Raw genomic sequence first — 27,019 nt, forward strand, 5'->3', positions numbered from 1 at the left:
TAGTCCAACAGGTTTATTTGGAAGTACTAGCTTTCGGAGCTTTGCTCCATCATCTACCACAGCTGTGTGATTTTTAACTTTGTGAAAGTGAGGACTGCGGATGCTGGCGATCAGAGTCAAAGAGTGAGGTGCTGGAAAAGCACAGCCAGTCAGGTAGCATCCGAGATGCAGGAGAATCGATGTTTCAAGCATAAGCCCTTCATATTCCTGGTGCTGCCTGACTGGCTGTGCTTTTCCAGCTCCACAGTCTTCGACTTTTGACTTTTAACTCTGTCCACCCCAGTCCAACACTGGCACCTCCAGGCTCCAGATCACCACCTCCGTGCCATTCTCCCTACCGATTCATGTCATTAGTCTTTAGAAACCAGCCACAAAGGTATTGCATTAAGTGAGTTGCACGCCTCGCCTGCTCCAACATCCACGCCTGTGCAGTACCATCTCCGAACAGGTTGATTCGGGTAAATGCCATACCCACAACCTCTGTTGCTGGAATAACCCTGAGACATGGAATAGCATAAAATAAGTAGGAGCCCATCTCAGTTGGCTGCCTTGAGGCTGTCCAGTGATTGAGCTGTCTTACACAGACACACACACATGCCTTTGCTTCCTCCTTCTCTCCCAGTCCCTCTGACCCTGTGGCCTGTCCCCTGTTGCTGCTGCCCTCTCTCTCCTCCTGACAACACGCTCCTCCCACCACCATCCAGTCCCGACCCGACCCGGCCCGGAGGCTCCGGCTGCGGCTGCTCCTGCTCCTTTTCCCGACCGCGGTACGAGCGCCGCCGTTTCGCGGGAAGCCGCTTGCCCGGCCTGAAGGCCACTGCAGGCGGCAGCTGCAGTAGGTTAGGGTCCAGGCTGAGGCCGAGGCCTAGCGGAGGAAGGGGAGCCGCCTTGGCCGGGCCGAGGTTGGCATACTCCCCCCCCCGCCGGCCCCTCAGACTGCCCGCTTCCTCCACGGCCGTCGGGGAGAGTGTCTGACATGCTCCCGGTACAGCTGGAGGCCGTTCAGCCCGTCAGACTTGTCGCTCTCTCTTCACCTACTCCCCTCAATGGCAAAAATCCACCAGTTGTCAGTCTATTCTATGTTTCTACCTCAGATTTAAAATTAGCAGTTAGCCAGGGCATTGTTTACAGGAGAGGGTTCCAGCTTTACCTGCTGAAGTGTTTGCTAATTTTCACTCCTGAATGGTCTTATTTTTCAGCTATGGCTCCATCCTGGACTCTAATGTGTAGAAATAGTTTCCCTCTGCCTTTGCTATCTTGAAAATTATTGATCAATATTTAAAAGGGACCTGAGGGGCAAGTTTTTCACACAGGGGGTGGTGCATGTATGGAACCAGGAAGTGGCAGAGGTGAGTACAGTTACAGCACTTAGACAGTTACATGGATGGGAAAGGTTAAGAGGGATAGGGGCCAAACACAGGCAAATGGGACTTGTTCTGTTTACGATATCTGGTGGGCACGGACGAGTTGGGAAAGGGTCTGTTTCCGTGCTGTATGACTCTAAATATATTCCTCTCCCAGTTTGTCAGTTCTCTTAATTTAACTCTTGAAGTCTAGGAGTCATTCTACACTGTACATCCTTCTAGGTGAATGCATCATTCTGCAATGCATAGAATTCTTTACAGCTATTCCAGGTGAAGTGTCACCAAGTCTTTGTGCAGATGATGTCAACTTTTACTCCCTTGTGTTCCAGACCTCTCTACATAAACACTATCACCCTTTATATATACTTACATGACCTAGCTAGCAGAATGTCTGAGTTCTTTGGATTTCCATTGCTTATAGATTTTTGCCTCTGAAAGAGTACCACCTTCAGACCCTTTAAGCCCAAAGAAGATGACTGCACACTTGCAAGCATTGAAATTTATTTGCCACATTCAGAACCTATAATACCTCTGTGTAGTTTTGTCTGTCTGCACAGGTTATAACACAATCTATCTTTGTGTTGATACATTGAAATGGGCTACAGAACAAGAGCCAAAAATGTGGTTAGGCTGGTTAGCTCTTCCAGCCACACAGACATGATAAGTTTAGTAAATCGTTATACTCCTATGATTAGGATATCATGGTCTGTCCCTGTCTCCTCCTGTCATTGGATTTAGTGAGTTGCCCCTTATCCTTTCTATCTCTGGATTATCTTAAGCTGTCCGTCCATCTTCCTGTTGCTTGGTTCTGCTGATGTATTTTTTTTTGTCTCCAGTGCATTAGGCATTCATGGCTTATGCCACTGTCCTCCTGAGCTGTGCAATGCAGTGCCGCAGAGCTCTGTGTAAACGGTGGCTGCATCTCTCTGGCAGAAAATCAATGGCATCTTCAGCCCATCTCCACATCTCATCCATTCTCAGCAAGCCACAACTGAGGAAGAGACAGTTCCACTGGACCACTGGTTACAGGAGCAGAGATGTGGAGTTCACACATGTCCGATACAATGTCCAACGGTTAGGATTTGCTGCTGTCACAACAGAAGATATAGCATTCTTTAATGGACTTCTGCCTGGCTCTGTCGTGACTGATCCCGATATTCTGGAAGCGAGCAATGTAGACTGGCTGCGGACAATGCGAGGTACAGCTGCATTTGTATTGGTTGTGTTCAGGCAAGAGTGTGAAGGAACGGGATCATCCCAGAATTTGTCCCCTGGGTGGATTCTCTGACTTATACTCAAGCAGGGAGCTGTCCTAATCTTTTCTTGTGCACTAACTACAACTTCTACCTGATTTTTCACATGGAGGAATTTAACCAAATGTTTAATTAATAGGTTACATCTGGACAGGAACAGGACCAACATCCTTGTGGGTACGTTTGCTGATGCTATTGCAATAGATTTAAACTAGATTGGCAAGGGATTGGGAGTCTGACAAGTAGTTGAGAGGGGACAGAGCTGAGATGGAATTTGCAGCTAAAATGCAAATCAGTGAGACTGGAAGGCAGAGACGAGATAAGAAAGAGGCTGCTCTTTGTGACGCCCAGGAGTACGTGTGCTAACGTCAATATCTCTCATAAACATTTTGAAGCAAAGAGCAGGAAATACCTAAAAATGAAAAAAATGCTAATGGAAGCTATTATGTAAGAAAAATAGTGATTTACAAATTAAGATTTTCATTTTAATTTTTAATAGTTGACAAAAATCAGCAATGAGCAGACACAGTTGAATTATTTGTGTCAGTGAACATGGCATGTATTTTAATGCAAAGAGCCTGAGGGATATGTCAGATGAGTTGAGGGTATGTATGGGAACGATACCATAACGATGACTGAAAATTAGCTAAAAGATGGACAGAATTGGCAATTCAGTTTTCCTGGTTGTAGGGTATTCAGACAAACTAGAGAAGGAGATAGAAGCAGAAGGACTCGCAGTATTGATCAAGGATTCAATTATAGCACAGAGGAGAGACGAGATTTATGGAAGAGTCATCAAAATAAGACTATATGGGGAGAAATAAAGAAACACAAAAGCTGTAAACATGCTATTAGATTTGCTATAGGTCCGTAAACAGTCAAGGAGAGTTGGCAGATCAAATATGCAAGCAAATTTCAGAAAAGTGAAAGAATAATAAGACAGTAATAGTCAGGGATTTTAACTATCTACATATTAATTAGGATAGTTTTAGTATGCAAAGTATAGATGGATCAAAATTCTTAACTTACCTCCAGGGGATGTTTTTTTTGCCCAGCAAAAGAGAGGGAAGTTCTGGACTTAATATTTTGAAGTGAGTCCAATCAAGTGAAAGGGGAATCAGTCGGGAGGGAAGCATTTTAGTTTTAGTGACTGTAACACAGTTAGATTTGGGATAGCTATGAAAAAAAACTGAAGATGAGCTGGGAAGGAAATGCTAATTAAACTAAGACTGGGGAATTCTGGATGTCAAAGGACATAAAGATTAGTATTTAAGAAAGAAAAAGAAGTTTAAGGCAGATACCCAGGGATCAATGCAGCAGAGCTGTTGGAGGAGTACACAAAATGCAGGGTGGATCTCAAGAAGAAAACTCGCAAAGCTGAGGGTGTATGAGAAGTAAAGGTAGAATAAAGGTGAACCTAAAGAGATATTTTAAATATACAAAGACAAGAGAATATCTAAGAAAAGAGTAGGCCCCATTAGGATCCATATAAGTAATATGTGTGTGAATTCAGAAGATGTTGGTAGTCCTCAATGAATACATGTATTGGTGCTATGGCGTAGGTATAAAATGGAGGATGGTGAAATATCCTCCATTTGAAATTAACAGAGACAGAGAGAGAGAGATACTAAGTATTAAAGGGTTTAGAAGCCTTAAACCTGGATAAATCTGCATGCCGAGATGAGATAATACAGACTGTTAAGGGAGGAGAGAGCATGGGCTTGGTCATAATTTGAAAGCCTCTCTGCCAGAGGGTGAGTTGCTAGAGGACTGGAGAACTGCTAATGTTATTCCATTATTTAAAAAAGGGAAGAAGGTACAAGGCAGGAAATTCCAGGCTAGTCCATCTAACCTCCTTGTTGGGGAAGTAATTCGAAAGAAATCTAAAGGACAGTACGTATCTGCACTTGGAAAAATGGATTAATCAGAAATAGTTAGTGTGGATTTGTTAAGGGAAGGTCATGTTTGACAAATGCGATAACTTTTTTCAGGAGGTAACCAGGAGTGTTAATGAGGCTAATGCATTTATTGTGGTCTATATGGACTTCAACAAAGCTTTTGATGAGGTTCTTCATGGAGGACAGGTCAAGAACGTAAGAGCTCATTTGATCTGAGTGGCAGGAAGCAGAAGGTGATGGTACAGGGATGTTTATACGAATGGAAGTCTGTTTCCACTGAGGTTCTGCAGAGTTAAGTGCTGGGACCTTTACTGTTTATAATGTGCATTAATTATTTGAACTTAATTGTATGGGATATGATTAAGAAGTTTGTGGATGACACAAAAATTGATAGTCGTAAACTTAAGGAGGATACCAAAGAGCTTGTCAGTTGGACAGATAGTGGCAAATGGAATTCAACCCAGAAAGGTGAGAGTTAATACACTTGAAGAGATAACAGGCAAGGGATTAAACTATGAATGGTTGTGCCCTGTAAAGTACCAACAATCTGAGGTGCCGTGGTGTATATATTTGAAGATAGTAGGAGGAAATAAATAAAATAGTTAGGAAGGCATATGGGATTTATTAGCTGAGGCATAGAATACTTACATTACAGTGGTGCTGGAAAAGCACAGCAGGTCAGGCAGCATCCGAGGAGCAGGAAAATCGACGTTTCGGGCAAAAGCCCTTCGTCAGGAATGAAGGCAGGGAGCCTCCAGGGTGGAGAGAGAAATGGTTAGGGGGTGCGGCTGGGGAGAAGGTAGCAAAGAGTACAATAGGTGGATGGGGGTGAGGTGGGGATGAAGGTGGCCTATCACCTTCATCCCCACTCCCATCCACCTATTGTACTCTTAGGGATGCAGACATGGCTTGGCTGGTGGTGAGAAGGGCTCTGCCTGTGAGATCCTTTATGCATGCCCGGACTCTCAGCCGCACCGCACGCTGCCATCGAAGCGGCTGCGGGGGGGACGAGACTGTCACACACCTCCTTCTGGAATGTGCCTACGCAGAAGAAGTCTGGAGATGAATGCAGTGGTGTTTGTCGAGGTTCGTCCCGAGCAGCGCCGTGACGCGGGACTCCGTGCTCTACGGCCTGTTCCCTGGGGCGCACACCGAGACGAACATCAACTGTGTCTGGAGGATCATCAGCTCGGTGAAGGACGCTCTCTGGGCGGTCCGAAACCTGTTGATCTTCCAGCTGAAGGAGTTGACCCCAACTGAGTGCTGCAGACTGGCACATTCCAAGGTCCAGACTACGTGTTGAGGGCAGCTGCCGCCAAGGCGCAGTGGGGAAAGACCACCGTGTAACATCTGCCTGCCTAAAGAAGAACAGAGGGCCCGCGCAGTCATTTGGGCCCTGCTGATGCCTCAGCTAAAAATTTAATTGTACAGACCTGTAAATAGGAATGATTACTCTGTTTTCCTGTAAATGTAAATGGAATGTTTACATATGTATGGCATGTCCAACTGTACAGACCATTAAAGTATTTTATGAATAAAGTATATTTTTGAAATAAAAAAAAGGAGGGGGATTGTACAGCTGAAGGCCCTGACCCTGATGAAGAAATTAGGGAAAGAGTGAATGAGAAGAATAACTGATGCCAAGGCAGCAGTACTAACTCTCAAAATCAACTGGGAGGCATAATTTTGCAATGGGTGAAAAGCCTGGTAACTAAAACATTTGAGTACTTTGGTCAGAATTTTACCAGCATGGTGTAGGTCCTGATTCCAATTGTGAGAATGGCAGGAGCGTGGCCAGTAGTGGCCAATAGGTAAATGACGATTGGTACCACTGCCCCATTTAGGGATGCAGTGGCATACTTGCACTGTCACTGGACGAGAAATCTAAAACCCCAGGGTAATGCTTCTGGAACATGGGGTTGAATCCCACCGTGGCAGATGGTGATATTTGAATTTGATAAAAGTCTAAAAAAAGCAAACTGGCCTCATGGCAACTGCCATTGTCAATTGTTATAAATATCCATCTGGTTAAACAGTGTCCTTTAGGGGAAGGAAATTAGGATGTTGCCTGGGACCTCATGGATGATTCATATTTTGCACAACACCAGGAGTGAGATACAATCTGGAAACATTAACGTTATCTCAGATGATTATTTCTTTCTATTCAGCAGCTCTGATACTGGATCATAACTGTAGATGTAATTATCCAGCAAGATTGAGACAGTCTACAGGAGCAGACAAGGCTGGCTATTGCTAACTGGTATTCGAAGCTTTTAGTTTACAATATGAATGTCACTGAAAATGCTGGTAATGGTTATTTATTACATGATTACACTAATTTAATTATTCATTGATCAGTAACTCAGTTAAATTCTTTTTGAATTGCAGGGCGCAGCCAGCTGTTACTGCGACCTCGGACAACGGAAGAGGTTTCTCAGATTCTTAGGTAAATGCACTTTCAGTCATCGCTTCACCGAATGTTATTGTTGGTTACAAACTGAATTCTAGAAGCACAAGGGGGCCAGGACTAGCCTCAAGTCTATCATAGCAAAACAGTGTATGACTTACAGGTATGCCTGAGGCCCTGTGTGAATTGCAGACTGTCGGGAGAAAACAGAGCAAGGGTGAAATACATTCTTTGGGACCCTGTGTGTGAAAGTCTTGAGTATCAAAGTGTGATTGGGGTTACCACGTAGTGTGATTGACTGTTGATAAATGCTAATAACTCTTAGTACTTTCTAATGAATAGTTATAATAATTTGCAGGGTTATGGGGAAAAGCTGGGACAAACATACATTTTCTTGCTGAGAGCTGCTATAGACATGACAGGCCAAATCACCACCTTCTGTGCCATAATCATTTTAATTGCATAAAGTGGTATTGTAATTATTGATAACCTTGGGCATGTGGTTGATACTGGTACTCGCTGTGGGAATGGCATTAACGTTCATAGTGGGATTCACTTTGTTAATGATTAAGATGATCAGATATGTTTGACTATGACAGTATACTATTTCCTTTGGTCAGATACTGTAACAGTCGGAACCTGGCTGTGAATCCTCAGGGTGGCAACACTGGATTGGTGGGAGGGAGTGTGCCAGTATTCGATGAGATAATTATTTCAACCATTCAAATGGACAACATAATCAGTTTCAACAGTAACTCTGGTAAGAATAATTTTCATTGCTGACAATTGTAAATTGTAACCTTCAACCCTTGGCCAAACACAAGATTAACTGCTATTATTCCAAGAATGTTAAATCCTGTGAGTGATTCCAACTAATTATTCACACTGCAACACTCCCTTCCCCAAATACAGAAATATTCCCCTTGTCACAGACAAGTTAATGGCAGGATTCACTGTCCAGGTCCAGATTGACTGTTCTGTCTCAAAAACAATAGGTTGATGTGGAATTGGCTGCCCTCACCTGTGCTCAGAATCTGCAGGACAGAGACAGAGGGAGGGATTGCAAATGAGTGTCTGTTGAGTCAGAAGGAATCAGGCATAGTTGTGTTGACCTCCAATCCTGTGCCTGCAGCCCAGATTTGTGTGATATAGGACCACGTGGGTGAGACTCAGAAAGGAGTCTGGTCCCTGCGGAACTGTACCTCAATGACAGGAGAGCAGAAAATATAGGATAAGATGCCATAAAATAGGGATGATATTCAAACTCTTTTGTCTCTGTGCTTTCAGGAGTGCTTACCTGTGAAGCTGGCTGCATTTTGGAAAACTTGAACAATTACCTTGAGGAACAAGATTTCATCATGCCCCTTGACCTTGGGTCGAAAGGGAGCTGCCACATTGGTGGGAACGTGTCAACTAATGCTGGTGGACTGAGACTGCTGAGATATGGCTCCCTGCGTGGGACAGTACTGGGACTGGAAGTGGTAAGAAATTGTGATATTTCATTGACAGTGATGGGATACAATCCAATAGTTTTATAAACTACTGTGAATCCCTTGCTGCTGAAACATACACTTCCAGATCCATCTCTGTCTCTACCGTCTCATTCTTCTAAGTCTGGGTACTGTTCACTAAGCGTGAAGGTCATAGAAATGAGGGAAACTATTGACCTGCTTAGAAAATTGTCTGAGCAGCAGAATTCAGAGAGTAGGGGTAATGGATAGGATGTGACTAATGGTGCCAGTCCCTCAAATAAGTGCCTATTTATAAGTGACTTAGATAATGGCATAAAGAACCACATGTTCAATAAAAACCGAAAGAACTGCAGATGCTGTAAATCAGAAACAAAAACAGAAGTTGCTGGAAAAGCTCAGTGAGTCTGGCAACAGCTGTGAAAGGAAATCGCAGTTAACGTTTCGGGTCCGGTGACCCTTCCTCATATTCAAGCTTGCTGAAGACAGAAAGATAGATGACATTGTAAACAGTGGAGATAAAAGCATTACATTACAAAGAGAAACTAATTAATGAATTAAGTCGAAAAAAATCTATGGTAAATGGATTTCGGTGTAAGGAAGTGTGAGATCATTCACATTAAACCTAGAGATATGGCTCAGAGTAGTTTCTAAATGGTGAAACACTAGGAACGGTGGAGATCCTGAAAGACTTAGGAGTCTAAGTAAAATGTTGCGGGTAAGCGCAGAAAATAAAGTTGAGTGAAATGCATGTAGAGGACTCGAATACAGACAGGTAGAAGTCATTCTTCAGTTTTGCAGGGGCCTATTGAGGCAACACTTGGCATCACTGAGAGCAGTTCAGGGCATCACACCTTAGGGGCTAGGGGGGAATATGGTAACTATATTCCAAGGGTTAAATTATGACGAGATCTTGCGAAAACTACGATTGTGTTCCTTGGAGGTTAGAAAGTGAAGGGGTCATTCGATTAAGGTTTTCAAATATTAAGGGGAACCAGGAGGGTAAATAGAGAGAAGCTATTTATTTTAGGCTACGACTGGGGGCAGAGTCTAAATGTTAAAACCAAGAGTGAGGAGTGTGTTTAGGAAACATTTGTACTTGATGGTACAAGATTAAAACTCTCTTTGACACAGGACAGTTAGTTAGGTCAATCTTAAGCTAATAGATTTTTGTTAATCAAAGATATCATTGGATATAATGTGTATAAGCAGAGTTTGCTCACAGATTAGCCATGATCTTACTGAATTGCAGAGCGGGCTTGAGGAGTGAAGTGACTCCTTCTGTTAATTTATTCCTGTTATTGTCCAGACTGTTCAGGATCAGAGGCAATGCTGGCATTCTATAGCACCAGTGTGAGATTTCTTGTGAAATCAGGAATCAAAGTATTTTACAGTACAGAAGGAGGCTGTTCGACCCATTGTGTCCTTACCATCTCCCAAAGACTTACTCAACTGGTCTCATGCTCCAAACCTGTCCCCGTTACCTTTACATTCATCATTGTCAAATCTGTGAGTGCTCTACCTCTTTCAGTTTCTCACTGTTCCCACAGCAGGAACAATAAGGCTTTTTTTTTGTCATTACTGATTTCGAGCTACGACTCAATCTGTGGGGGATCTGTTGGCCCCTCTGTGTTCTTATTGCTCAGTGAATGTCATTTCAATTATTCTCATACATCATTCACTCGTACCCTGTTCTTGCTTGTAGGTACTTGCAGATGGAACCATCTTGAACTGTCTATCATCCCTTCGCAAAGACAATACAGGTTACGACCTCAAGCAGCTTTTCATAGGAGCTGAGGGGACACTTGGAATCATCACTGCTGTGTCTATTCTATGTCCAAGAAAATCACCTGCTGTCAATGTAGCACTACTAGGTAAAGACAGTATTTATACATATGTTTGGAAGTGTAATAACTGCAGTGAAATCCATATGTGCACCCTTCAGACCCAGCTGATATCGCTGAGTAAGGAGTTCCCAGTGAGGATCTTGTATGTGTTGGTGCTGCTGTCTTTGTAAAATGCTCACATTGCACTGTTCTGAAATATTAAAAGCTGAGTGATTGGTGATCCTCCTGTAATCAGTAATACCTTTTCTGAGGCCATCGAAATTTAAAACCACCTCCCCACGCCACAGCAACTCTAGAAGTCGTACACACACCAGAACTCCCAGTGTGGAATCTACATTGGCAAGATTCTGATGATGCAAGGACTGGAAATGAGCAGGAGAGCTAACCACATACAGTCATATTATAGCCAGATGATTAGCTACGCACAGTTGATTCAGCCAGTTGTGTGGTGGGAGCAGACAGGAAATCTTCAACCTTACTGTTACCTCATGGGATCAGTGCCACTTGAGCTCAATGCAACAGTTCAGCCTTCTTCCCATGGGTCCAATCTTAGAAGCTGACTATCCCAAATTCACCCGGAAGGTGACCTCTTCTGATATTCAGTCCCTTAACTAGTGGTGAATCTGAAGTGACGCGTTTCTCATTTGGTGATGATATAATTGCAAAGATACAATTTACTCCGGTGACCATGGGTTTTAATGTGTATCCATGACGCACATATATTTAGAACTAGGCTCGTGCCACTTCCCATCAGGAGACATGATCTGGGAAAAAAGCATTCAGCCTATCGAGTCTGCACCGACCTACCAAAGAGGATCCCACTCAAACCCACCCCCTACCCTATCCCCATAGCCCTGCATTTGCCATGGCCAATCTACCTAACCTGTGCATCTTTGGACAGTGGGAGGAAGCCCAGCAGGCATAGGGAGAATGTGCAGACTCAACACAGACAGTCACCCAAGGCTGGAATTGAACCCGGGTCCTTGGCACTGTGAGGCAGCAGTGCTAACCACTGTGCCATCCAAAGTCTTGTTTCCCTTGCTGGCTGATTTCACTAGGTTGTGTCCCTGGACTCTCAGTTAGCTTAGCACTAGTGAGGTGACAAGTGGTGTATGACCCACTCTGACAATTTGACTCATTCCAACTATTTAATTTCCCCCTTGTGTAGGACCTGCTACATCATTCTTAGCTCATTGTTATGTGTCCATATTGGACAAACACATTTGCTTTGGATGTATTGGGAATCAAAAAAAAATTCCCTTGTTTTAACAAATGATACGTACCTCTGTCTGATTACCTTCCAAGCCCTGTATAATATTTACGCAATAATGTATCTCAGTCAGAATGACCTCAATGTACAGAATATCTGTGCAGTAATGTATAATAGTCATGTGGTATGCTAACCCTGTAAAGTGTACATGCTTTATCCTTTAAAATATACCTGGTGTTATATTTCTTTATAGTGTTTGCTTTATAACATAAAATGAACCAAGATAGCTCACAGAAAAATTATGATATTAAGGCACATGGCCTTAATATCATAATTATAAAGAGTACCTCAAAAAAGAAAGAGAGGTCTAGGTGCAGAGTGATTTATGGAGTGAATTCTAGAGCTTGGGTACTGGGTAGCTGATTGCACATGGGCCACTGGTGGAACAATTAAAATTGGGAAAGCTTAGGGGGCCAGAATTAAATGAGGGCAGATATATCTGTGCATTGTGGGTAGCCGAAGATTATAATGATAGGGAGGGGCAAGTCAATTGTTAGAATTTTAAAATCAAGTCTTAACCTGGAGCATTTGTAAGGTCAGTGAGCACAGCTAACCGGGTTGGCCACAAGTAAGGACATGGTAGCAGAAGTTTGAATGACCTCAAGTTTATGACTGACGGAATGTGGGACACTCGCCAAGAATGCATTACAATAGCAAGGATTGGGCTAAAATGTAGAGGTGAGGGTTTTATCTGCAGATGAGCCTAGGAAGGGACAGAGTCAGGTGCTGTTAAGGATGTTAAAATAGCATTCTTGTGATTGTGCTGATATGGAGTCATGATTGCATCTCAGGGTCAAATGTGACACTAAGTCTGTTTCAGCCTCAGGGAGTTGTTGAGAGAGAAGTGCAGTCAGTGGCTAGAGAATAATCAGGTTGTCTTCCCAATACTTAGTTGGGAGAATAATTGCTCTTCCAGTACTGAATGTCGGACAATAGTCTGCTAACTTAATGGCAGTGGAGGAGATATTGCTGAGGTAGAGCTATTATCAGCAGAGTATTTTGATCTTGTACAATATACACAATATTGATCTGTTTTGTCTCTTAAGGTTGTGACAGTTTTGAGAAGATCTTGGATATATTCAAGGAATCCAAAAGCATGTTGGGTGAAATTCTCTCTGCGTTTGAGTTCTTGGATTACAGTTGTAGAGAGGTTGTCTGCGAGCACCTTAAACTGCGAAACCCACTGCAAGGTAAAAGGAGAATTAGAAAATAAAATAAGATCACAGTTGGTTCTGTCCTAGGTTTCCTTGGATCTATGGCAGCAGATGCCATAAATGGTGGAGACCTCTTACTACTGTGGGAGTTAACTCAAAGATGAATGGGAGTAAGCATTCAGCTCCTTAGGCCTGTTGCACCATTCGATCAGACTATGAGTGATCACATATCCACATAACTACTTAAACAGTTGGCAGGAGTTAATGACTTGAACTGAATGTTGTTTCTCTCGCACAAGTACTTCAACTCTGAGACAAATATTTGATGAAACAATTTCTCAAGAAGAGTCACGAGACCTGAAACATTAACTCTGCTTTCTCTCCACAGATGCTACCAAAACTGCATTTTTCCAGCAATTTTCTATTTTTGTTCAATGAAACAAGGTCTGATACAGCTGGCTGATTGTTTTATTTCACAGCTAAGTGGATGTGAAGAGTGGTAATTAACATCACATTTGTTTAATTCACTTGACTGTAACCTCTTTGCTCATAGTTCTGAGACAACAGCAATGTCTCATACACGGTTTTGCCATATAGATTGGATGTTTCTAAAAAAATGTTAATAGGATGTCGGCATCACTGTTTATTATCTGTCCTAAATGCCCTAGTTATGGTGAGCTGCTTTCTTCTGAACTGCTGCAGTCCGTGAGGCTAAGTGCTGTAGGAAGGGAGTACCAGGATTTTTAACAAAATAACAGTGAGGGAACGGCAGTATTTTTCCAAGTCAGGATGGTATGTGGCTTGGAAGGGAATTGCAGGTGGCAGTGTTTCCATGTATCTACTGCCCTCGGGAAAGGTTTGAGAGATGCTGTCAAAGGAGCCTGGACAAGTCAGTGCACTGTATTTTGTAGCATGTACAAACTACCTCCGTGGTACAGGTAGACGATCCTTTATCCGAAATGCTTGGGACCAGCTGTTTTTCGGAATTTGGAATTTTTCGGTTTTCAGAATAAATGACAGTTTAATGGTGACATTTTAAAATTTCTTACTGGAGGAGCAGATTTCTAAGAAAGAACAGGCCAGTCGGTGCTTCGCATCTGAATGACACGCATTGAGTAGGTTTGACTCGGCTTAACTGTTTGCACGCCAAACAACCTTGTTAATGAGAAAAAAGTTCACAAAAACCTTCGGATTTCGGAGCTTTTTGGTTTTTGGATGTCAGATAAATGATCTTCTACCTGTACATCAGTGGTGGAGAGAGTCAATTTTGAACATGACAGAGGTGGGTTACATTATCTTGGATAGTCTCAAGCTTTTTGATTGTTGTTGGAGCTACATTTCATACCTGCTATGGAGGATATTCCACCACACTCTTGACTTGTGCTTTGTAGATGGTGGGCAGGCTTTGGGGAATCGGGAGGTAAGTTACTCGCTTCAGTGGTAACTGTCAGGATGTCGATGGTCAAGGATTCTGTGATGGTAATGCATTGTGTGACAAGGGTCAGTCGGTAGATTTTGTCTTGTTGGAGGTAGCCACTGCCTTCTGAGATGCAACACATAGGAATACAAAGGCCAAATGCAGGCACGTGGGACTAGTTTAATTTGGGAAACTTTATCAGCATGAATGAGTTGGACCAAAGGATCTGTTTCCATGCTGTGTGATTCTGTGATTCCACACTATGACTCAAATATTAAGCACATTGCTGTTGTTCTGGAGTCACGTGTAGACAGACTGGGGAAGGATGGCAGATTCCTTTCCCTAAAGGATATTAGAAACAAGTGATAGTTTCATGGTCACTATTTCTGAGACTAGCTTTTTATTCCAGAACTACTGACTTTAAATATTTAAAATCTATCCCCATATCCACAGCTGTTATGGTGGATTTTGAATTTGTTTGTCAATGGAATATGAATTAAGGTCTCTGGATTACTATCTGGGGAATGTTTGTCCTTTATAGTCAGAGATGACCATGATGTTGACTGGAATTAACCGAGTTAGACTTCAGGTATAATATGATAGAAGGTGGCTAATTTAACCAATTTGAGCAATTTGTGTAGCACTATTTTGTTCATACTACCTTATGTCACAAGTCCAGTAACATACCACCGTTATCACTAAGCTCTCATTTCCTTGCAAAAGGAATTCATCTTAAACCGATTGTTGACAATCACAATTTTATTGTCTTGAGGATGAATGGAGTTATAAGAGGATGTTACTCTGTAACAGTAAAACAGTGACAGAAGATGGTGATATTAAATGCCCTTTTATTAATTCTCAGGAATGTGGGCATCATGTGATGTGGGAAATACATACTGGACCATGTGTAGAAAATATACAACTGAGCAACTCGCTGCTTCTCTGTTGCGCTTCCTAACTTTGATACATAAATGTATTGTGTGCTTGTCTCGTGTGCATGGGGAGTGCACTCTATAATAATGTTGTACAATATACAAATCAACAAGGACCTCCTCTTTCCTAATGGATGTGTAATCATTCCTGACAGTCAGTCGTGAAAATACAATTTAAATTTAAAGTCTAATTATGTTTGCAGCTGGAGTTGATTATTGCTCAAATTCCACATTAAATTGCACTGAGTGTCCGGTGTTTCTAGTCTGTGTAGATGGGGTAGAGTTATAACCTTTATCACTTTCTCTGGTCAGATTTACCTTATTTATTTTCTTTCTCTTTATTTATATCTCTCATTTGCAAATTCTCCCCCTCTATATCTTTTTTTCTGTTTCCTCAAGCTTTCCTTGATAAGCTTCTCTCTTTCCCATCATCTTCCTTTTTTTTTACTTTTGTCAATCCGTCTCTTTTTACTCCTCCTCCTATTTGGTACTGTTGCTGCCATTAACGACGGATTCTCTTACTCACCTTTCTCCAGAAACACCGTTTTACATCTTGATAGAAACATCAGGCTCCAATGATGATCATGATCAAGAGAAACTCAGTCATTTCCTGGAGAAAGTCATGACCTCTGGTCTCGTAGCTGATGGAACTGTGGCTACTGAGGAAAATAAGATCAAGGTAGAGTACATTTAATCCAGATTTCAGCTCTGATGGAAACTAAGTTTGAGAATACAATAGAGGAGACAGGAAAGGGTTAGTAAATCAGCAGCACAATCTGGCTGACTTGATTGTTGATTATTAGATTTCTGCCCATTTATTGCTGTTTTGTTGTTTGTTAGCGTAAAATCTTTAATTATTATGTGTTGTGATATGATTCATAGACCACAACATCTTGACGTAACATGTCGGTTTCTACGTACAGGGTAAAAACTAATTACAACACTGTTCTGCAGTTCTGAGTAAGAAAATATCGAAACATGCTGTCTTTGGGTGAATTAACAGACAAGACAGTGATTCAGAGGTGATTCAGTTGCAAAAAGGACAAAGCTCAGAGTGGGGAAGGAAGAAGGCGATAAGGAATTCCCAGCAAGTGCGGGATGATGGGCAGTAGTCCCAGGAGATGTTTGGTCTGCAGGAGAGTGTGGAAATGGTAGGATCCCAGGCAATTATAGAATTGTGAGGAGGGTGGTGGTGGTGAATGATGGGGGTGAAATATTTATGCTGCAGAAAGACAGCTAGGATTGGTTCCCAGATGCATTTCCAAATCCGCAAACTTTGTTCTCCAGTTAAGCAGTCATAGAGTCATACAGCATGAAACAGACCCGTTGGTCCAACCGGTCCATGCTGACCATAATCTCAAACTAAACTAATCCCACCTGCCTGCACTAGGCCCATGTCCCTCTAAACATTTCTTATTCATGTACTTATCTAAATGTCTTTTAAACTGAAGTTTTTGCTGTCTATATGAAACAGGAATGATGCATGTTTCTGCTTCCACAGTTGGGACCCATGCCTAACTGATTAAATTCTGCCTTTAGTGTCTATATTGCTCCTGTCTTTAATCAAGGAGACGTATGTGTATCTGTAACAAACCCTTCACCATTCCATTGACTGAAAAACAGTGAGGAGAGTACATAGGGATGGTAGCGTTTTGTGACAGATGGTGCCTCTGTAAATGAGAGGATACTTTTATTTATAATGCGAAGACCACAAACAGGTGGAGGTCACCTTCTCACAAATGTGGGACAGCCAAAACAGTTCTTAATGAGGTGAGATCTTTTTTCACCATGAGACTGCCTGACCATTATTGTAGGTCTGACCTTTCACTAATCTATGTGTATACTGAACCGAACAAACGCAAACTCTTCTTCAGAGTCATATTGAATTTAAATGTTAACTCTGGTTCTCTCTCCACAGATGATGCCAGATGTGCTGAGTTTCTCCAACTTTCTCTGTGTTTAGATTTCCAGCATCAGCAGTATTTTTGCTTTTCTTTGTATATATAACCTGTTCTTTTCCTCTGAACTGTAACTTGCTAGAGCAACTAAACCTGCCTTGTGTGGGGTGTGCATGCATTGATCAATAACTGAAGGTTCAGTTTAATGATTCTCTCAGTGATGTGCATTTCATAGAAAGAGGCCTTTTGACTCACTGTCTCCGTGGGGGCAGTGTAAAGTATATGGTGGAGAAAGCATTCATCATATAGCTAAACCGTAAAAAGGAAACACGATGTCTGAATCCGTCAGTCATAGTTGCTAGGAGGATTCACAAGGATGTATTTGTGTGCTAGAGGTTCTGTGTATTCTAATATGTCAATTGTTTCTTTTCTGAAGGTACTGTGGGCTCTGCGGGAACGCATCACCGAAGCACTGGTCCATGATGGCTTTGTATACAAATATGACATCTCATTGCCGCTGGAGAGATTCTATGAGATTGTCATTGACATGAGGAACAGACTGGGGGTGAGGGCCAAACGTGTCGTTGGCTATGGGCACCTTGGTGAGATTTACTGATGTGCTGCCTTTTTGGGTAGACAGTAAGAATTCCTCTCAGATAGGTTCCTATTTACTTTTGTTTGTATTTCTGTTATTATGCAAGATTTCAGTACTCCTATATTCAAATCCTCTTGCAATGAAAGCTAATATTCTATTAGCTTTCCCAATAGCTTCTTAGTCTCCACTGACTATTGACAAGGATACCCAAGTCCCTTTCCACCGTCTCACCACTTAAGAAATATTCTGTACATCCTTGTTCTTCCAACCAAAGTAAATAACTTTACATTTTTCCACATCATATTCCATTTCACATGTTCTTGTCTAATCACTAAGCCTATCCAAATCCTTTTGAAAGTATTTTACATCTTCCACACATGAGATGTTCCTGTTTTGCTTTGTATCATCCATATAATCCGAGCCAGTACATTACCTTTTATACCATGTGCTTTAAACTTTGTAGTCAACCTTCTGTGGGAAACCTTATCAAAAGCTTTCTGAAAATCTGAATATACTAAACCATTGAGTCCCATTTGTCAGTTTTGTTAGATGTTACGAGTCACTGGTGTGGCCTGGAAATCAAGCCTCACAATTCACACAAGTCGTCACAAGAGGTGAAGATTTTGAAAAATATGTAGAATTCACAATTTACCTGATTTCCTGACCCAGGTTGATAGAACGAAAAGACTGGGATTCCATACATAACAAAAATTACTGTTACAAGTAGTTTGACTCTAGCGATGAGTAAATAGTTATGAATAATATAACTCTACTCATTAAAACTCCAATGCATAAGACCATAGATTTAAGCAGAATTAGGCCATTTGGCCTATAGAGCTTGATCCACTACTCAATCATGCTTGATATGTTTCTTGAACCCATTCCTCTGCCTTCTCCCCATAACCTTAAATCCTCTGACTTATCAGGAACTTATTTATCTGTGTCTTAAATACACTCAATAAGTTGGAGTCCACAATGTGGCAATGAGTTCCTCAGATTCACTATCCTCTGGCTGAAGACATTCCTCCTCATCTCAGTTCTAAAGAGTCATTCCTTCAGTCTGAGATTGTTCCCTTGGGTCCCAGTCTGACCTACTAGTGGAAACACCTTCTCCATGTTCACTCAATTCAGGCCACTCAGTATTCTGTAAGTTTCAATGATATCCCCCCTCATCCTTCTAAACTCTATCGAGAACAGACCCAGAATCTTCACTGTTCCTCATAAGACAAACCCTTCATCCCCAAGATCATTCTTGTAACTCCTCTGGATCTTCCTCCAATGCCAACAGATCCTTAGATAAGGAGTCCAAAACTGCTCACAATATTCCAAATGCAGCCTGAACAGAGTCTTATACCTACCCTTCACAAAACCTTGTCCCTAATCAACTTATTCCTTTCTAGATGGTTATAAATCCTATCTCTTATAACCTTTTCCAACACTTTACCCATTACCAAAGTAAAGCTCACAGGTCTATAATTACCAGGGTTGTCTCTATTCCCCTTCTTGAACAAGGGAACAATATTTGCTATCCTCCAGTCTTCTGACACTATTCCTATAGACAATGACAACATAAAGATCAAAGCCAAAGGCTCTACAATCTCCTCCCTGACTTCCCAGAGAATCCTAGGATAAATCCCACCCAGCCCAAGGAACTTATCTATTTTTACACTTTTCAGAATTGCTAACACTTCCTTGTGAACCTCAATCCTGTCTATTAGCCTGTATCTCCATATTCTCCTCAACAACATTGTCCTTTTACAGTGCGAATACTGACGAAAAATATTTATTTAGCACTTCCCCTATCTCCTTGGACTCCACAAACAACTTCCCACTATTATCCTTGATTGGCCTTAATCTTTCTCTATTCTTTTAGATATCTAAAAGACCTCTTGCAACCTTCCTTTATATTACAAGCTGGCTTATCCACATATTTCATCTTCTCCCCGTTATTGCTTTTTTTAGTCATCCAGTGCTGGTCTTTAAATGCCTCCCAATCCTCTGGTTTCCCATTGATCTTCACCACATTGTATCCTTTCTCTTTTGTTTTTGTGCTAACCCTCATTTCCCTTGTCAGCCATGGTTGTCTCATCCTCCCCTTTAGTATGTTTGTTCTTCCTTGGCATTAATTTCTGCTGCACCTCCTGAATTATCCCCAGAAACATCTACCATTGCTGCTCCATCCTCTTCCTCTTCCAATTGTCTCTGGCCAGCTCCTCTCTCATGTCTTTGTAGTTATCTTTACTCAACTGTAATACCTTACATCTGATTCCAGCTTCTCCCTCTCAAACTGCAGGGTGAATTCTATCATATTATGGCTACTACCCCCTCGGGGTTCCTTCACCTTAAGCCTCCTCATCAAATCTGCCTCATTAGATATCACCAAATCCAGAATTGCCTTCTGCCCCAGTGGACTCTACCACAAGCTGCTCCAGAAAACCATCTGGGAGACTTTCCAAAATTCTTTTTCTTGTTATCTACTACCAATCTGATTTTCCCAGGCTACTTCCATGTTGAAGTCCTCCGTGATTATTGTAATCGTGCCTTTCTTTCATGTCTTTTCTATTTCCTGATTTATTTTCTGCTCCGTATCCTGACCACTACTAGAAGGCCTGTACATAACTCTCATCAGGGTATTCTCTCCTTTGCAGTTCTTCAACTCTACCCGCACAGATTCTATGCCTTCCAACCCTAGATTACTTATTGCTGTTGATTTAATTTCATTTCTTACTAACAAGGCAACACTTCCATCTGCCTTTTTTTATGATGGGATGTGTATCCCTTGGATATTGAGTTACCAGCCCTGATCCCCTTGCAGCCACATCTTTGTGATACCCACGACATTGTACTTGCCAATTTCAATCAGCGCTACAAGCTCAATACCTTGTTACTATACTGCACTCATTTAAGAACAACACCCCCAATCCTGCACTGACTGGCCCCCTTCCCATAGTTGTTCCCTTACCCACTGTGCCTGAAATTAGATTCCTGGCACTTGCCATACTTCCTGTGCTATTACTTGTTCTGGAATAACCTCTCCTAAGCCGCCCTCCTCTTTAACTTTTTCCAACTCTTTATGAACTTCCATTACATAGACACAGTCCTTTTAACTTTTTTTTTCACACCCTGTCTCTGTCCCGCCACTACCTGCTGTCCAACCTCTTTTTAAACTTGCCGTGTCCTGACTTGAAGCTGTGTTCAGAATGAAGTCGATCTCTGCTCTCTGCACACTTTTTTAAACTTGTTGTCTCTTCTGTCAGAACTGTGTTTAGAATGAAGCCACTCCACACTTTTTTAAAACTTGCTGCCTCCCTGGCACTATTTAGAGGAGTATATTTAGAATCATACAGCACGGAAACAGACCCTTCGGTCCAACTTGTCCATACTGACCAGATATCCTAAACAGAACCAGTCCCATCGGCCTGCATTTGGCCCATATCCCTCTAAACCCTTCCCATCCATGTACCTGTCCAAACGTCTTTTAAATGATTGTACCTGCTTCTACTACTTCCTCGTTCCATACATGTACCAGCCTCTGTGTGGAAAAAGTTGTCTCTCAGGTCCCTTTTAATTACTGATCAAGAGTTTTCAAGACAGCAAATATTCAGAATAATGTTATGAACAGCTAGTCAACTTTCTCTTCTCCAATCTATGTAACTGAAATCCCTTGGAAATATTCTCATAATTAATTTTCAGCACCCCCTCCAAACTCTTCATATCCTTCCTCATGTTTGGTGTCTAGAGTTGGACACCATATGCCAACTGAATTCAAACCAGTGTTTTATAAAATATTCACTGTTTTTGTCCAGGATGCTATTTGTCTTTTTAAGCAGTTTCTTACACATGCCCTGTCACCCTCACCAATTTGTGCACAAGTACCTCAGGTCCCTCTGTTACTGCATCCCTCTAGAATTGTATCTTTTAGTTAATATTGCCTCTCTTTGTCCTTCCTACCAGACTGCATGACTTTGCATTTCCCTATGTTAGATTTCATCTGCTTGGGTTCACTCCGTGTACTAACCCTGTTTATGTCCTATTGCAGTACATCACTACTATTCTCACAGTTCACAATGTTTTCAAATTTTGTATTATCTGTAAATATTGATACTGTGTCTGTGTACTTAAGTCTATATAATGTATGTAGATCGAAAAATCATGGTCTTAGTTGAAACCATTGTATGGAAACCCACTGTATGTTGTCCTCCAGACTGAGAAACAACTGTTAACCACTCTGTTTCTTTTAGTCAGCCAACAATATATCCTCTTTTCACACAAGATTCAACTTTCTTGCTAAATGTTGCACTTATTCAAATGCCTTTTGGAAATCCAGATACAACACATCAACCACATTGCTCATCTCAAAACTGAATCAAGTTGGTTAAACGTGATTTGCCTTAACAAGTCCATGCTGGCTTTTCGTAATTAATCCATACTTGTCCAAATGACCTTTAAATTTGTCTGAATTGATCGCTTCTAAAAGTTTCCCCAATTATGAGGTTAAATAAACTGTTCTGTAATTGCTAAGTTTATCCTGACACCTTTTTTAAACAAATATGTAATACTTGCAAATTTCCAGTCTTCCTAAACAACCCTGTATCTAAGACGATTAGATGATTATGGACAGTAATTCCACAATTTCTACCTTTACGTCCCTCAGTATCCTTGTTCTGGTGACATTAGCTTTCTTTATCCATTTCAATTACATTATGTTTCACTATGAATTTGGCTGCATCCTTCTTGGTGAAGAGAAAATACAAATTGTGTGAAGGACAGAATTGGAGCTGGGTTATAAAGTCACAGATTCCCTACAGTGTGGAAACAGGCCCTTCGGCCCAACAAGTCTACACCGACCCTCTGAAGAGTATCCCACCCAAACCCATTTCCCAATACTGTAGAGCCATAGAGATGTACAGCATGGGAACAGACCCTTCGGTCCAACTTGTCCATGCCGACCAGATATCCCAACCTAATCTAGTCCCATTTGCCAGCACTTGGCCCATATTCCTCTAAACCTTTCCTATTCAAATACCCATCCAGATGCCTTTTAAATGCTGTAATTGTACTAGCCTCCACCACATCCTCTGGCAGCTCATGCCATACACGTACAACCTTCTGCATAAAAAAGTTGCCCCTTAGGTCTCTTTTATATCTTTCCCCTCTCACCCTAAACCTATGCCCTCTAGTTCTGGACTGTCCCATCCCAGGGAAAAGACTTTATCTATTTCTCCTATTCATGCCCCTCATAATTTTATAAACCTCCATAAGGTCACCCCTCAGCCTCTGACGCTCCAGGGAAAACAGCCCCAGCCTAATCAGCCTCTCTCTATAGCTCAAATCCTCCAATCCTGGCAACATTCTTGTAAATCTTTTCTGAACCCTTTCAAGTTTCACAACATCCTCCGATAGGAAGGAGACCAGAATTGCACGCAACATTCCAAAAGTGGCCTAACCAATGTCCTGTACAGCTGCAACATGACCTCCCAACTCCTGTACTCAATATTCTGACCAATAAAGGAAAGCATACCAAACACCTTCTTTACTATCCTATCGACCTGTGACTCCACTTTCAAGGAGCTATGAACCTGTACTGCAAGGTCTCTTTGTTCAGCAACACTCCCTAGGACCTTACCATTAAGTGTATAAGTCCTGTTCTGATTTGCTTTTCCAAAATGCAGCACCTCGCATTTATCTAAATGAAACTCAATCTGTCACTTCTCAGCCCATTGGCCCATCTGATCAAGATCCCATTGTAATCTGAGGTAACCCTCTTTGCTGTCCACTACACCTCCAATTTTGGTGTCATCTGCAAACTTACTAACTATATCTCCTATGTTCACATCCAAATCATTTATATAAATGACTTATACACTTCCAGTTGTTTATTTATAGAGCCAATCTTACATATTGTATACTTTCACTCAGCAACACCTCCACCAGTTTGCTCCTTTAAATTATTTTTAATCAACCTGTTCGGGAATGTATGGGACATCTCTGGGGCAGATCAGACTTGAATTTAAATCTCTGGCTTAGAGGTAGCGATACTACCACTGTGCTCCAAGACCTCCTAGTCTCCTTGTGTGTTTCTTGGGCCAACCTATTTGACATGTTATGATACCTCTATAGCCATCACAGCTTGTGATGGGACTTGAAGCCAGACCTTCTAGCTTGGAGATAGGAACTTTTCATTCTGCCATATCACCCCCTGATTTGTAATTTAAATATTTTGAGTCAGCCTGTTCAGAGACATAATGGCACATCTCTGAAGCAAGTGGGAATTGAACCGAGCCCTCCTGATCTAGAGGTAGAGATACTACCACTATGCCACAAGAATCTTTGCCAGAGCACAGACAAGAACCTCATTAATGCCCATCGCCTGAATATATAATTAAACAAGTAAGCGATACATAATTAGCAACATCACTAATTAAAGGCGAGGAATGGGCTGCCAGTATTTAAAGGTCTTTTTTTAACTTCCTCTAGGCGATGGAAACTTACATTTGAACATTGTGTCTCCCGCATTTGACCAGCAGTTGCTGGACTCCATTGAACCCTATCTGTATGAATGGATCGCACAACATTGTGGCAGTATCAGTGCTGAGCATGGACTTGGCTTCAAAAAGAAGAACTGCATCTATTTCAGTAAGTCCAGGGCAGCAGTGCACATGATGCAGCAGATGAAAGCGATTCTGGATCCAAAAGGAATTTTAAATCCCTATAAAACCCTCCCAGCCTTCACTCAGTGAACTCACTTATGAGAACATAGATTTTATTGGAAGACCTGGCTGCAAGATTTTGATTTTTGCTAATTTTGTGCTCATCATGATGGAGACAATTGTGGCTGAGGAAGAATTAACACAGTATCAAGCCCAATTCCAAGTTGCACATCTGTTTGAAGAAAAATAGAACGTGTATCTATCTCGCACTTTCAGGGAGAGCTGAAACACTTCATAGTCAATTAATTTCTGTTTAATTGTTGTCATTACACAAACCTGGAAACCAGTTCCATGTTCATCAAGTTCATCATGTACATCATGTATAGCAGTGTGATCATGACCAGATAATCTGTTTCAGCTTTTTATTGAACATTGGCCAATATTCTAGGGAGACATCTATTCCTATTCTTCAGAATTTACACTCGCCTCAAGAATAGATGGGACTTCGGTGACAATGCACTGGAAGCAGGTTTCTGGATTGAGACTTGAACCCATAACCTTGCAATCTGAGGTAAGGCACGGTGAGGCAAGGCTGACAACTAGCTACCCAGCCCACCCCTTTTAAAGCCACCAGCTTCTTAGAGGTGACCAGGCACTGTGACATGTTTTGCCAATGGGCCCATGTCCACTACAAACTGATTGAGTCTGCATAAAGTTCATACAGAATTCTTATAGTCAAAAGACTGGGCAACCTCAGTCCAGGACTCTGAGCGAGTTTCAGAGGAGAGTGTTGATTCTTTACACCACTGTGCAGACCATTGGGAAATACTGAGTGATGAGCTGATATTCCCTGCCCAGCTCTGTGTGGAATTATATTGTGTTATCAAGCAAGAAAGGAGGGAGGAGGATTGGACAGAAGTAAAGCCTGGTTTTATGTGGCTTCTGCTTGTTGTTGTGTTATATGTGAATTAGCAGAGTTAAAAAGAGACACTGAACACTGGAATCTAAAACTGAAGTTCAAACAAGTGTCCCAGCTGAAGTATTGTAACTCTCCAGTCTTTCCAGGCCTATGCTGTTCTTCCAGCAGTATCTTATTTTATGGGTGATCATCACTGCTTTTGGTTTTGAGTAACTCTGTGGATCGGTAAGGGATAGATGATCAAAATACATCTAAACCCAGACAGAGAAGAGCCATAATTTTGAGAAGCATCTTAACAGGGCTGAGATTGTTGGGGGAAATTGGGCACCCAGGAGTTCAAATCAATGCCATAAATCTTGGTCAGTACACTGGGTTTGAAAAAAGTTGAGGCAGTGGCAGAGACTGAGAGAGAAATAACCCCTGCACGTCAATTGGTCAGATTGTGGAGCACATGCCCCTCTCTAAGTTAAATACAAATCCTTCAAGTGGTCTGTTGTAAACATGGACATTAATTTTGGAACAATACACAGAGACTGATTGTATCAATTGACTTTAATCATATTTCATGTTCTATATGTTTTACTTATTGTGCAATAAAGCATCTTACCAAAATAACAATGCAACACCTCGTTTTTGTTCATCTTCAAAACAATTGCAGAGGGAAAACTTACTTGACCCCATCCTCACCATCTATCTATTGTAGATGCATTTATCCAAGAGTGTTAAGTGAAGGGGTAAATGTAGGGGAATGGGTCTGGGTGGGTTGCTCTTCGGAGGGTTGGTGTGGACTTGTTGGGCTGAAGGGCCTGTTTCCACACTGTAAGCAATCTAATCTAATCTAATTTTGGTGAATACCACTGCACAATCTGAGCTAAGATGAAATTCTGTCTTTACATTGAGGATAACACGCCATTGTGTTGTGTGACACTAGCACCATGCTGACTGGGATAGATTTCAAACAAATCCAGCAAACTTGAAACTGGTAATCCATGAGGTACTGTGGGCCATCAGCAGCAACAGAACTGTGTTGAACCACAGTCTGTAAACTCAAGGATAAAAGACCACATTAGGAGGTAGTTATGAATCTGTCCAGGAACGTTTGAATTCAGTAGTTGAATTCATCCTTTGACAGTACTGAGTGCTATATTTTTATGGTTAAATGTCCAGCGCACACTTTAAAAGCTGCAGTGAATATAGGAACAGGAGTAGGCCATTCAGTCTATGGAGCCCCACCATTTAGTGTAAACATGGTTGATTTAACACTTCAATGTTTTTTACCCAACCCCATAACCTTTTATACCATTGATAATCAGACATCTATCAATCTTTACCTGACACTTACTCAAAGACTAAACCCAGATCTTTGGGGTCGAGAATTCCAAAGTTACACCACTCTGAATAAATACAATTTCTTATCACTGTCTTGTGTGACATCCCCATTATTTTGAAGTTGTGCCCTTCGTTCTAGACTCTCCAACTAGGGGAAGCATAAGTATTTTGTAGATTTCAATGAGATCACCTCTCATTCTTATAAACTTTATGCAATACAGGCTGCCTCTTCCCCCATCTCTCTTCATAGGACAAGTCTGATGAATCTAGTGCACTTCCTCAAATTGGCAATAATATTTCAAAATTGATCAAAATGTTGATTTGGGATTGGGGGATATCATGTTGGGTCAGGTCTGATGGAGTTGATCCGCAGTGTTGGTCGGGGTGGGGGACGGGTTTGCCTGGCGTCAAAATGTGATATTTCTGGATGAAAGCAAATTACTGCGGATGCTAGAATCTGAAACCAAAAGAGAAAATGCTGGAAAATCTCAGCAGGTCTGGCAGCATCTGTAAGGAGAGAAAAGAGCTGACGTTTTGAGTCTAACTGACCCTTTGTCAAAGCTAAAAAGAGGGAGAAATAGGGAGGTATTTATACTGGGATGAGAGAAGGTGAGTCA

At 41.7% G+C, this 27,019-nt stretch overlaps 1 protein-coding gene across 2 annotated transcripts; it reads left to right on the top strand.

Moving 5' to 3' along the window:
• The first annotated feature begins 627 nt into the window (after positions 1-627).
• d2hgdh (D-2-hydroxyglutarate dehydrogenase) lies at positions 628-25,691 on the top strand. Of its 2 annotated transcripts, none has more exons than XM_043701717.2 (10): positions 628-767; positions 2,201-2,563; positions 6,904-6,961; positions 7,543-7,682; positions 8,210-8,403; positions 10,097-10,265; positions 12,555-12,698; positions 15,548-15,690; positions 17,346-17,511; positions 23,982-25,691. In XM_043701717.2, exons 2-10 carry the CDS (start codon positions 2,215-2,217, stop codon positions 24,242-24,244), a joined length of 1,626 nt encoding a protein of 541 aa, XP_043557652.2. In that variant the 5' UTR covers positions 628-767; positions 2,201-2,214; the 3' UTR covers positions 24,245-25,691. The 2 variants fall into 2 exon arrangements, with proteins under 2 accessions (XP_043557652.2, XP_043557654.2); XM_043701719.2 differs by lacking the exon at positions 628-767 and adding an exon at positions 1,210-1,349.
• The last annotated feature ends 1,328 nt before the right edge of the window (positions 25,692-27,019 follow it).

This window comes from Chiloscyllium plagiosum, unplaced genomic scaffold (assembly GCF_037043375.1).
Source record: "Chiloscyllium plagiosum isolate Xiang-an unplaced genomic scaffold, Cpla_swu_hap1 HiC_scaffold_13, whole genome shotgun sequence".
Lineage (NCBI taxonomy): Eukaryota > Metazoa > Chordata > Chondrichthyes > Orectolobiformes > Hemiscylliidae > Chiloscyllium > Chiloscyllium plagiosum.

What these genes read in the sequence shown, in the direction of transcription:
- d2hgdh (XM_043701717.2), top strand. Translation starts at nt 2,215, where the DNA reads ATGGCTTATGCCACTGTCCTCCTGAGCTGTGCAATGCAGTGCCGCAGA. An exon ending in GAGGTTTCTCAGATTCTTAG is followed by an intron (nt 6,962 to 7,542) that starts GTAAATGCACTT and finishes TCCTTTGGTCAG; the next exon opens with ATACTGTAACAGTCGGAACC. An exon ending in ACTGCGAAACCCACTGCAAG is followed by an intron (nt 12,699 to 15,547) that starts GTAAAAGGAGAA and finishes ACCTTTCTCCAG; the next exon opens with AAACACCGTTTTACATCTTG.